Source organism: Austrofundulus limnaeus, unplaced genomic scaffold (genome assembly GCF_001266775.1).
Source record: "Austrofundulus limnaeus strain Quisiro unplaced genomic scaffold, Austrofundulus_limnaeus-1.0 Scaffold1399, whole genome shotgun sequence".
Classification (NCBI taxonomy): Eukaryota; Metazoa; Chordata; class Actinopteri; order Cyprinodontiformes; family Rivulidae; genus Austrofundulus; species Austrofundulus limnaeus.
In genome coordinates this window covers 2,000-14,866 of record NW_013953801.1, presented here as the reverse complement: position 1 = coordinate 14,866, position 12,867 = coordinate 2,000, and the positions used below count along the sequence as shown (strand labels likewise).

General features: G+C 40.5%; 2 protein-coding genes across 7 annotated transcripts in view; both read right to left on the bottom strand.

Annotated features, from left to right (window-relative positions):
* The window catches only part of pecam1b (platelet and endothelial cell adhesion molecule 1b), an 18,949-nt gene extending 8,238 nt beyond the window's left edge, over positions 1 to 10,711 (bottom strand). For 3 of the 6 annotated variants that reach the window (XM_014032226.1, XM_014032227.1, XM_014032229.1), the window contains exons 1-11: positions 9,609 to 10,711; positions 9,505 to 9,528; positions 6,944 to 7,243; positions 6,594 to 6,875; positions 5,019 to 5,294; positions 4,668 to 4,940; positions 3,142 to 3,420; positions 1,652 to 1,930; positions 1,436 to 1,540; positions 1,304 to 1,334; positions 689 to 768 (exon numbers count right to left, since the gene is read on the bottom strand). In XM_014032226.1, the coding sequence (XP_013887680.1) occupies positions 689 to 768; positions 1,304 to 1,334; positions 1,436 to 1,540; positions 1,652 to 1,930; positions 3,142 to 3,420; positions 4,668 to 4,940; positions 5,019 to 5,294; positions 6,594 to 6,875; positions 6,944 to 7,243; positions 9,505 to 9,528; positions 9,609 to 9,651 (1,972 nt within the window). In that variant the 5' untranslated portion in view covers positions 9,652 to 10,711. The remainder of the gene's footprint in view (positions 1 to 688; positions 769 to 1,303; positions 1,335 to 1,435; positions 1,541 to 1,651; positions 1,931 to 3,141; positions 3,421 to 4,667; positions 4,941 to 5,018; positions 5,295 to 6,593; positions 6,876 to 6,943; positions 7,244 to 9,504; positions 9,529 to 9,608) is intronic. The other 3 variants (XM_014032228.1, XM_014032230.1, XM_014032231.1) reach the window with 2 other exon arrangements.
* A 685-nt stretch (positions 10,712 to 11,396) lies between these two features.
* rptor (regulatory associated protein of MTOR, complex 1) overlaps positions 11,397 to 12,867 on the bottom strand; it is a gene marked incomplete at its 5' end in the record, with an annotated part of 2,466 nt that continues 995 nt past the window's right edge. Inside the window, 1 exon segment of the mRNA XM_014032232.1 lies at positions 11,397 to 12,515. Coding sequence (XP_013887686.1) covers positions 12,447 to 12,515 — 69 coding nt within the window.

Sequence of the window (12,867 nt, the reverse complement as noted above, 5' to 3'; positions counted from 1 at the left end):
GGAGGTCTGGGCCTCCCTTCTGAAGCTGCTGCCCCCGCGACCCGACCCCGGATAGGCGGAAGAGAATGGATGGATGGAAACTTTTACCTAAAATAGTGCTGCTTTTAGCTACTGTTTGTTTAGCTATTTTTAGCTTCTCCATAGCCTTTTGTTTCTTTTAGCTTTCATCAAACATTTAGCATTAAACTAGATGTATGACTTTCTTTTTTCTAGTTTTTAGTTACTATTTGTTTTCATTTAGCCTTTTTTTCTTGAATTTTGTCTCCTTTAGCTTTCAGCTAATTTTTCGCTTCTTTTAATTAGCTTTAGCTTTTTTAGCGATGTTTAGCAAACTCATTGAGCACTCGTCCTTCACATGTTTGCAGAAACATGGATTTTATTTTATATATTTTTTTCATTTGTGGTTTTTAGACATGGACCTCCTGTAGCCTGGGACGTTTTCTGTCATTAGAACAGCTGTGAAAATGTCAAATTCAGCTCCAGGGCACTAAAATGTCTAAAACTCTTTAACTTGTACAAAACTCAAGCAACTAAACTCTCTGTGAAGGAGTCAGAACTGCTTCCAGACATTTTAGAGACCTCCTGGTGACCGCTGCTGGACCAGCGGTCGCCTCGGGTCACAGCCTAGTGAGAACCTGAGCTGAAGAGTTCTGTTAGTGACGCACAGGAGAAGAGTAAAACCAGCTACCTGCAGCTGCGTTAAAAACCTCTGTGTCGTGGGATAGAGTCACTGCTAAAGAGTCATCTGATTTAGGGCTCGCAGGCTTTCTGAGAAACGGTGAAAATAAAGTCAACTCAGGCAACGGTGCAGGAAAAGATCTTTAAACTCTGAAAAATCTTCTGCAAAGGTCTGAACCCAACATTTCTTTACAGCTGGCTTCCAAAGAGTCAGATTTTCTTGCAGACTTGTGGTTTTCTAGTTCAAAGTTTAGCAGCTTTATATCTCTGAACGATTCATACGTCACAGTTAAGTTTAACACACAAAATAAACACATTTCTTTGAAAATGAACAAACAATGACTAAAACAGTGAAAAAGCAGCAAAAGTTCAAAGGAAAACGTCTTGAACTGTTCATCAAGTCCACTTTAAACCATCATTAAAGAATCTGGCTGTTTGGAAGCAGAATGTAAAGAAACGAGGGATGATTTGCACTAAAAACTGTTTCATTTTTAGCAGTACCAACATGCTAACCAACCAGTGAAGTTCCCTAAAGTGTATAAATAGCTGAACCCAAACGTCTCCAACACCTGATAAAACTAAAAATCTGTCGAATTCATGAGAAACAAAGAGTCAAACAACTCACACTGACAGCTCAGCAGCCATTTCTCTTTTACCTACAGTGAAAAAGGAGGAGTGAGTCGAGAGGGAGGTGCAGTAAGGAGAGGAGGGGGGACACAGGAGGCCCGAGTTTCTGGAGGACTGTAGGTTTGTCTACCTCTCTTTCTTTTGAAGTACAACACACAGCCCACCAAGATGACGATGGACGCCAGCAGCAGGAGGAAGCCCCCGATCAGAGCTTTCTTCCATAACACCATGCGGACTGTGACGAGACACACGGAAAGAAAGGAAGAAAGAAAGTTCAGCGAAAAACAAACAAACAAACAAAACAAAACAAAACCCCAGGAAAGTCTGGAGCTGAAATCCATCTCACCCTCGATGTTCACCCGGTCACTTTCCACCGTGTTGTCGGCACGGTTCTGCATCATGCAGTAGTACCTGCCGCTCTGCTCTTTGGACGACACGGTGAAGTGGTAGTTGGCATGGTTGTGATCGGAGGTGGAGGAGCCCAGTGGTTCCTTTTGTCCTTCACGGTACCACCAGAACGTGATGGGCGGAGTGCCCTGTACGCTACATATGAGGTGGAGATCACTTCCCTCAGAGATGTCTGCCAGGTCAGGTACCACCAGCAGGCTCGGCTTGTCCACGGGTTCTGTCAAAACCAAATGGAACACAGATGGATTGTGGCGTTTACGCTTTTACGTTTTTATGTTTTTATGTTTTACAGAACAGATCTACACAAAAAACAAACAAACATGAAATTACCTTCAAACCTTTTGGTTATCAATTAAAATAACTTTATAGTTATTTTGGTGTACTATATTTGTTGCAGTATCTCTCATGTAATCACAGCCTAGTATTTGGGTACTTACATGYTATGTACTTGTTGTTAGTATATTCCCAACATGGGTACTTTATACCACACCCAGATGTCTTCATATACATCCCTGCTGGTAGGTGGGTACTAATACGTACCCTGTTCCTACAGGGCACATACCCAGTACTTAACAAGTTACATACCTGGTACTTAACAAGTTACATACCTGGTACTTAACAAGTCATATACCTGGTACTTAACAAGTTATATACTTGCAACTTTAAAAGTTACATACCTGGTACTTAACAAGTTATATACCTGGTACTTAACAAGTTATATACTTGCAACTTTAAAGGTTACATACCTGGTACTTAACAAGTTNGTACTTAACAAGTTATATACCTGGTACTTAACAAGTTATATACCTGCTACTTAACAAGTTATATACCTGCTACTTAACAAGTTATATACCTAGTACTTAACAAGTTATATACCTGCTACTTAACAAGTTATATACCTGCTACTTAACAAGTTATATACCTGGTACTTTAAAAATTATGTACCTGGTACTTAACAAGTTATATACCTGCTTCTTTAAAAGTTACATACCTGCTACTTAAAAAGTTACATAGCTGGTACTTAAGTTATATACCTGGTACTTTAAAAGTTACATACCTGGTACTTAAGTTATATACCTGCTACTTTAAAAGTTACATACCTGGTATTTAACAAGTTAAATACCTGCTACTCAACAAGTTACATACCTAATACTTAACAAGTTATATACCTGGTATTTAACAATTTACATACCTACTACGTAACAAATTACATACCTAATACTTAAGTTATTTACCCGGTACTTAACAAATTACATACCTAGTACTGAACAAGTTCCACACCTAATCACTTCATAAGACAGTCCCAATCCCTTTAAGTACCTGATACACACCTGGTATCTAGCTGGTAAAGACAGTAAACACTGGTTGACCTATTGAAACTAAATAAACTAAATAATTTTATCTTTTAATTCAAGTTTGAATATTTACCTATGGCGGTTATATTAAGCGTGTCACTTCGCTGGATCCTCCTGCCTCCATTGCTCGCCTCACACTCGTACATGCTGATGTCTTTGGTGTGGTTGATGGTGACGTGGAAATAAGCCTGTTGCCTCATCAGGRCCACGGTGAAGGTCTTGATGTGGTTGGTGCCCTTCCACAGGGTGTAGGTGATGGGCAGACTGCCTGATTTCGACTCACAGAAGATGGAGAAAGATTTCCCCAAGATCACCCTTTCATTCACCCAGATCTCTGGAACCGAGACGTGAACTGAAGGGAGAGAAACCGTGGAGATTGAGTGAGTTTTTACAACATAACTAAATGCAAACAAAGCTTTACAGTTTTATACACAAGTTTTCTTAACTGTATCAAAACAACAAATTCAATCAAATGCATTTGTTTTAGTTTAGCTAGGTGTACACCCTGCAACAGCAGGAGTAACTATGATGATAAACACACTCACTTATAAATAACTCCTGAATTAAAGAAGATAAACTGACATGGAGAGCTCATATAAATTACTTAAGAACAAAAATAGCAAAATCTATTGCAATATTATAAAGTAAAGGACTTATGATGATGATGATGTTAAAGCACAATTTATATTATATAATTCAATAACTGTTCCACATTTGATTTTTTGTATAAAAGTCTGCAGGATTGCATGCAAAACAATTACAAATCCTATTTTTATTTAGCAGAAAAGAGCTATAAGAATTATCACAAGAAAGCATTACTATCACCCATCTAATATATTGTTTCATCAATTACAATTATTAAAGTTTTATGAGTTGGTTGATTATTATATTCTGCAAGTTATGTTTAAGGCTCATAAAAATGTGTTWCCTTCAAACATCCAATCACATTTTGTTATGAGGGAAAGTTGTTATAATTTGAAGGGACTAAAAATGTTTATAAAACCAAAACATCAAACAAATCTGAAGGACAGATGCACTTCAGTAAAAGGAATAAGATTACGGAACAATTTGGATAATGATTATAAAAATTCTGGTTCAGTTAATTTGTTTAAAAAAATGATCAAAGTTAAATTGTTAAATAAATATGAAAATGTTTAATTTGTATTTGTAAGAGTTACTGTTTGAGGAGTTAAATTTTTTGTTTTTATTATTTGATTATTAATGTTTGAAATTAATTTTTTTTGAAAATGGGGGCAGATACCTGTGTAAGATTTTTTTCTTCTTCTGCTACCTTTCATTTTATTTTATTTGTTTTGTTTTGCTGTATTTAATGTGTTCTGTTTTTTAAAATGAAATGAATAAATTTTTGGAAAAAAAAGATCAGTTGCTAAATGCTAACAAAAGTTAGCACTTTAAAAACCAGACAAAATCTTTAATAACTTTGACTTGACTTGAACAAAACAAACAAAAACAAACCATCTGCAGCAGATAAAGTCGTGTTTTTAGGATTTTCTGTCCAGAGGATATTATAAATTATTAATAAGTGTCAAATTAAAAGCTACCATCTTTATTTCTGTAAAACCAACATGTAAAACTGACCTTTAGGACGCACAGTCAGGGCTTCGCTGCGCTTCTTGATGCCTTTGGCCTCAGCTGTGCACGTGTAGCTGAAGTCYCTTTTCATGGCCGTGCGAGAAAACACTCCGGGTTGTGTTGCGGTCACAAAGTGCTCGGCTGGATCGAGACTGTAAACCAGATCTAGTCTGCTGAGTCTGTCGGGGGCCACCCTCTCACTCCTGCAGGTCAGCGTCATCGGTTCTCCCTGGAAGACTTCACGTGGAGACATGGTGAGCGTCGGTACGGAGAACAGGTCTGTGGACAGCGGCAGGAGAAACAAGTCATCATCTGGACTCGTGACAGAATGTGTGAGTGAGGATTTCACCCACTCACCCATCACAGAGACGTTCTGCGTGGCGACTTTCACCACGTTTTCCACGATCAGCGTGCACTCGAAGGTCAGCGTCGGGGGCGTGGCCTCTGCCTTCATGTGGTGCTCTATGGGAGAGGACGAGTTCCTGCTGCTCAGCAGCTTGGTGCCCTGGCTCAGGATGAGGCCGACCGTTTTAAAACTCTCATCCGTCTCAGACGAGCACCTGATGGTCAGATTGTCTCCTTCGTAAACGTTATCCAGAGGGGAAATATCCAGAACCGGAGCGATGGAAAGTTCTGTGGAACCCAAAACATCACGAGTCCAAATTAAAAACAGAACAAACTCATATTTATTCACACTGGAACACAGAAAACACAACGACTAAAACTAAGGTTTCATTTGAGTGAAAAATGAGGGTCATTTTGAATTTGATGGCAGCAACGTCTAAAAAAAAAAGAATTTGGACCGAAGAAACAAAAAATAATCAGTTTCAGAATAAAAATAATCTCATCAACAGAGTTATAATCTGTGTTACTCTCTGAGATGAAAGGATGAAAGTCAGTATTAGATTCTGGACTCAGGAACACTTCCACACATCATCTGTAAACACAGTTCTGTTAAAGCTCTATCAGGCAAAGAGGAAACACCATCCAGAACCACTGCCATGTTCTCTGAACCACAGTGGAGAACTGTTCTGTGGCCAGACGGATCCACATCCTCCAGACTAGACGAGAGGAACCATCAGTCTTTCATCAGCACACAGCTCTAAAAACTTCCTCTCTGTTGGTATGGGGGTGCATTAAGGCCTCTGTAACAGGCAGCTGACACATCTGGAAAGACTCCATCCATACAGAAAAGTGTCGACAGAGACTAGAACATCTGCTCCCATCCAGGGCATACCTGGTCTAAGGTCATCTAAAACCTGCAGACCTGGTCTCAGGTCCTGTAAAACCTGCAGAACTGGTCTCGGGTCCTGTAAAACCTGCAGACCTGATCTCAGGACCTCTAAAACCTCCAGACCTGGTCTCAGGTCATCTAAAACCTCCAGACCTGGTCTCAGGTCATCTAAAACCTGCAGACCTGGTCTCAGGACCTCTAAAACCTCCAGACCTGGTCTCAGGTCATCTAAAACCTCCAGACGTGGTCTCAGGACCTCTAAAACCTGCAGAACTGGTCTCAGGTCATCTAAAGCCTGCAGACCTGGTCTCAGGTCATCTAAAACCTGTAGAACTGGTCTCAGGTCATCTAAAACCTGCAGAACTGGTCTCAGGTCATCTAAAACCTGCAGACCTGGTCTCAGGTCTTTTAAAACCTGCAGACCTGGTCTCAGGTCATCTAAAACCTGCAGACCTGGTCTCAGGTCCTGTAAAACCTGCAGAACTGGTCTCAGGTCATCTAAAACCTGCAGACCTGGTCTCAGTTCTTCAGAGCGTTGTTAAAAGAGGAGGGATGAAGGAAACGTGGACCTGGAACAAGATGTGCTGCTGTCATTAAACTCAAAACTCTTTTTATCTAAATGTCTTTTGTTCAAACATCTGATTCATCTTCTGGATTCAGAACTTGAAACAGTTACGGACTAAAGTGACCCGGCGTACTTTTGACAGTAACGTTATACGTGATGCTGTTCCCTGAGTCCACAGACTTGGGCATGAGGACCACGGTGTAGTTGCAGTGGACCCCGTGTCTGCCCACAGTTTTCAGGCGGAGCTTGGCCTCCACCCGGTTGGAGCTGATGCGCTCCTCGTGGAGCTCCCCGGAGCCGTCGAAGAAGTGGAAGTAGAAGGAGCCTGTCTCTCCCGGAGCCTCGCAGGTGGCCGTTACATCCTGGCCCTCCGTAACGGTGGTCTCGTTGAGGTGGATGAMGGGCAGCGACAGGCCTGGAGAGACACGAGACTTACAGCAAACTGAATGAACCTGTGAGCCGACGAGAGGAACGACAACCCACCTGTCACTGTGAGCTTCTGAGTTCCACTGGTCATCTGCTGGTCCTGGATCTGGATGCTGCACTTGTACTTGCCGGTGTTGGACACTCTGGCATCGGGCAGGGGGTACACAAAATCCTCAGTGGAGCTGGTGGCCTTCCTGTAGACCACCTGCTCGTCCTTGTACATGACATAGTCGCGCCTCAGCGGCAGCTCCGGATGTGAAACCATCACCTTGGCCTGACACCTCAGGGTCACGTTGGTGCCCCGCCGCACCTCYGACCCGGGCTGGATGGTCAGGCTCACCCCTTGTATCCGGAAGTCTGGAGGAGGCAGCGCAGATATCAACTGATAAAACACTGCTTAGGTCACTTCCTGTCTCATCCTGAGCTGACTGCTGATTGGATGCTCAGGTAGAGTATCCATAAATTATACTCCAGTAGTGCTACTTCAACATATTTACACTCAAGTAAAAGCAGAGGTCTATAAAGTACTTGAAAAAAAAAACTAAATAAAAGTTAAAATATCTCAACAGAAAATGACTTTAGTAAAAATAAATTTCACTGATGAGAAAAATCAGGAAAGTAAAAGTACCTTTACACACTCCAAACTGGTTCCACTAAACCAGGTTTAGTAAATTGAGCAATTTATACATATTTATTTAAGAAATTTACTCTATTGCTGGGCTATTCAACTGGCAGCCTGCGGGCCACCTCTGGCCCACGAATGACCCATGTGCGGCCCACCAATTGGTTCATTCATCTCTTAAATCCAAACTCCTGATTTTTTACTTTTCTTTTAGTTCGACAAAGACGTGTGGTATCTATAGAACCATCAGAAACTTGGTTAAAAGCTGGTAAAAAAACATTTCCATGAACAACCAAGACAGTTTAAACTACAAGCAGTTGAAGATAAAACTATGAAAGTGAAAATAAAACTGGTTTAAAAATGTGGCAAGTCAGAGATGTCAAAATAATAATTGTGTTATGTTTGTTTTTGATATTGTTTTATTATCACTACTGTTATTACACTGGGTTCTGTATGTTGTATTCAGGATTAAATGTAGCAAAATAAACTCATTCAAAGGTAACAGATCTTTGTGATACTTGGTTTATTTACATCATGACATAATGAGTTCGACTCATTTTGCACCCCCCTCCCCCTCCAGATCATGAGTCTGTCATGACTGTTTTTTCTTGCAATTTTGCATTTTTCTGCATGATACCTTGCTTTTTATTTTCATTTTTATCTAATTTCATCTTGATAGTCAGTACAGTAATTATTATTCTTATTTTGATCTATGTTTATTTTTATTGTTACTGTCTTTAATTATATTGTTATTACTACAGTTAATAATATCACATAGCAATAAACCGTTTCTGTGGACTGATGTATGTATCTGCTGCTGCTGCTACACCTGAATTTCCCCACACAGGACAATAAAGCCTGTTTCTATTCTATTCTATTCTATTCTATTCTATTCTATTCTATTCTATTCTATTCTATTCTATTCTATTCTATTCACTGGATGTTGGGCCCCTCAGCTGTTGACCTGCAGTATCTGTGGCCCCCGGAGTGATTTGCTCTACCAGGTTTAGTGGAACCAGCTGACATGACTTGTTGAGTAAATTCAATTCTTCATTTTTTACTGCAGAAACAGCTCCTCTCATGATGACTTCTGACAGATTTAATTTGAAACGAGTAACTAGGTGTTCAATTTTAAAGTAAAGAAGTAAAATATCGTTTTTAGGTTTTAAATGAAATGAAAGTAAAAGTAACGATTTAAAAAAAATACTTTGTAAATTTTGGTAGATTTTTTCTACCTGGATTACTGAGATGCATCAGGAGTCAGGACACTTGGTAAAATTACAAATCCTCAAAAAAATTACTTTAGAACTTTAACAAAGTAAATATACTTCCTCTGAGTAAAATTAAAAGGAATTACAAAAACAAACAAACAAACAAATCGTTTTTATCTCCACTGTCATTAATGAGCTGCTCAGGATGAGACTGTGATGAAGTGAAGATTCAACACAATCTGCTTCTTCTTTAGGTTTGTTGTTTTTTTGTGTACAGAGACCTGACACAACAATTGTTGTGATTTGGTGCTTTTTAATTAAACTGAATTAAATTTAATTATTATTATTCTCAGAGGAGACTTTAACTTTTCCTTGTACTTTTACGCAAGTATAACTTTGAGGTATTTTATACAACACTGAATAAAATCATCCCTTATCCTTTTTTTGGTCTAAAATGAGCAATATTTGTCTCTTTAACAGCCCTCACAATGAAAATGTTAAATACTGAATACAATAAATAAATATTAAACATTGTAGGAAACCAGCTCAGGTAAATAAAACRGATGAAACCCAGACTGCAGGTTCTGAGGCGTGAGACTCTGCTCCCCAACACTTTCCCACCAACGATCAGAACACTCTGATAACGAGTTTCCACTCTCACACACACACTTACACACAGACACACACACACACACGTGTGACTCTCAGGTTGTTCTAGAGGTAAACAGCTGATTCAAACTAAATCAAACCTTCTGCCTGAAGGTTAAATCTGAGGTTTTACTCACGTTGATCTGCAGCCACTGGTCTCCCTGGACAGAAGAAACAGAAAATGAATGGGTTAGAGTCAGAGTCAGGTGTTTTTAAAGGAGGAGGTGAGGAGGAGGCTTACAGCTGCAGAGGAGCGAGGAGGCGAGCAGTAGCAGGAGGCCCATCCTGTCTGCKCTGCAGGAGAACAAACTTCAGACTGAAGCTGCCTGACGTTTGCACGGGGGGCTGCTTGTGGGTGGGAGCGCACACTAAGGTGGTGCTCTGGCTCGGCCCCTCTGCGGCGGCGGTTATCGCCCCTCGCAGCCATCGGCTCGGCCTAATTTGACAGGAAGTGAGTGTTGTTTCCTCAGGATGTCCACACCGCCCGGCTCTCTGCTGCCGTGGAATGTTCTCCTCCACGTACGGCGTGCGTGTGGGAAATGAAAGTCAGAGTAACGCCGGGCTGTTTGGGCACGAGGCGCTCAGGCCTTTGACCTTTGACCCCGACCGGCAGAGCCTGAGCAACAACAAGATGATTATTCTTCAAAGGAAGATCAACAAGTTAAAGCAGTTTTCACTGACACTGGTTCTTACAGCTTTAAATGTTTAAAACTAGATTTAAACAAATAAAAATGTTCTCCACTCGTTCACTGAAGGAGATGTTTGAAAATGATCTTTTCGTGTTCAGTTAGTTTGGAATGATTTGGTAGGATGCTCATAAATCACTGCAATGACCCCTGACTCATCCCTTACACTGCCCCCTGCTGGACAATCAGTGAAAGTGAAGAATATTTCTACAAAACAAAGATTGATAAACAAAAATTACAAAATGACAAATTATTTTCTCAAAAATTTAAAATTAAAGTCAGAAAGCAGAGAAAAAGTTATAAATTTTAACAAACATTTCTTAGAAAGCTGACAAAAATGCCAGAACTGTTATTTTCTTCTCAGAATGTCAGAAATTATTAATCTCTTAACAGTCTTTGTTCCTCCGGTGGGCAAAAAATGATTTGGTTTATGTATGGGACAACACAAGTTGTCTTACCCCATATTTATGCCTTTACACATTTCCTGACATTTCCAGAGGCTACCTGGGGTATTTGTTTGAAAACAAAGTTATCAGATGACTTCCTCTGTTTGTTTTTTTTACCGGAGCTTGATACCATTACAAATGATAAAAAAAGTCAAAAGCCTTACAGGATAAACTGCTAAAAGGTTTTTAACTTAATTATCTGCTGTGGCCCTAATCCTCTTCTGAATGGATGCCAATCTCAGAATTCTGAAATTTAAGTCAGAGTATTAACGTTAATCTCAAAATTAAAATTTTAAGGAAAAAATGTAAGAATTTTAAAGTTCTGTACTTCCATATCAGGAAAATAAAACTAATTCTTCTAAAAATCAGCTGAACATTTTACACAAGAAACAACATTTCTGGGATCTTTAAAAGTTTTAAATGAAGAGTCGGTCTTTTTAAAATAACATGTTGATATTTCACAGAGTCCTCAGTGAGTTGTGATGTTGCAGATATTTATAAACCAGTTTGTCTTGATCAGTTTTTAAATTTCAATCAGTTTTTTATGTTGATTCAAAGCAACAAAGAACACTTCAGATTAATKAAGGTTGATGGGAGAGGCAAAACAAACCTGGTTTTAAATAAACTGAACAAATGTTTAATAAAAGCTGGTGTGTGCATAAATATTCACCCCCCTTTGTGTTGCAGCATCAAGTCTCTGCAGGTCTGTCTGCAACCCTGAGCTGTGTGGAGCGTTCCGTGGTCTTCATGATGGTCTTCCTGCTTGGTGGCAGCCCGATCCACTCAGAGGTTCTGGTTCTGGTCGAGCTCTTATTTAACAAATGTATGATGCCGGTCTGCAGTGTGTTAATGAGAAGCTGAAGCTCCTCAGATCATGATTTAAAGAAGCAGAGCAGATCAGGTGTTGGATTTGGTTTATTTCAACTCTTCTAAACCACAGAAACCATCTGAAGTCTCACAGACAAACCTGATTGTTCTGAATGTTTCCTTCTTTTACTGCTGCCACAAAAACTCTCTGTCTTCCAATCTAAAACCTTAAAACTCAAAGCCGGACCGTGGTTCTGGTGCCGAGGGTCAGAGAACGCCGTGGGAGGTTTTAAACTTCACTCCTTCTGCAGGAGGAGGAGGGGGGAGAGGTCACGTGATGCAGAGGGGCGGGGCCATGAAAGGAGGCAATCGTGGAGGGAACGTCCAACAAAATGAATGAAGTAAAATAATAAATTAGAAACAAATTGTAACAAATTTGACACGTTGATTCTGCACAAAGACCTGGAGAAACCTGGAGAAACATCTCCAGCTCTCCAGAACATGACCAAAACACAGCAGACTGGCGGTTAAACCAAACCAAACAAACCTGAGAGCGATTAGAAAAACAGCTGACCTCCTGCGGTTTGACCAAATAATCACTTCCTGTCAGCGARGGAGGCGGGGGGAGCTGCAGCGATTACAGGATGATGATGAAAACAGGAGGATGTGTCGTAAACTCTGAACAGGTGCTCAGGTAAAAACAGAAACAGCCTCTGAGGCACAGCGAGAAGCTCGGTGATGATGAGGAGGATGAGGAGGAGCAGGCGGAGGGTCCGTCCTTCCAGGCAGCAGGGCAGAAACCTCAGGTGTGTGTGTGTGTGTGTGTGTTAAAGTCCGGGCCACGTACAGGTGAGGTCAAAGTTCAGTCAGGTAGTGATGCTCGCTGCGCTCGATAAAATAGATCCTCTTCTTCTTCTGCTGTTGTTTAAATAAACAGACTCCTCAGCGCAGCCAAGTGGACAATCATTAGCTCCATAATAAGAATAAACAATAATACTAATATAGATATTTATATGTATGTATAGAGTCATTCTGAACACGGGTTTATCAGCAGCCATCTCTGAAACATTCGGTGGGTGGAGGATCTGTACAAGAGAAACGTCCTTTACGTCCTGCAGGGGAGGGAGGGGGGCGCTGGTGTTATCTGAGCCTCTTCTCTGCAGAGTAGATGGACATGTAGTAATCATTGCTGCCGACCGCCAGGTGAGGCTGGAAGGAGAGGAGGAGCAGGTCACAACCTTTAAAACACGTTTTCTCTCCTTTAATCTGAATATTAGCTGTTAGCTGCTAGCTGTTAGCTTCAACACTAAAACAGAAAACCAGCAGGTAATGAGTTCAGTTCAATATTTGACCTCTTGATGTTTCTTGATGTTTTTGCTCAAACATCATGCAGAATCTCAGTTTTTACAAACTCTACTTAAATATTGTTGGTGTCAAAATAAAGCTAACACTTGGAAGATTTCATCAGAAGTGTTATGCTGCGTTCACACCGAACGTGATTTCAGCTTGAAAATCGCAGCCAACACTCAAGTTTGAAGCTTGTGCACTTTGAGGTCAGACG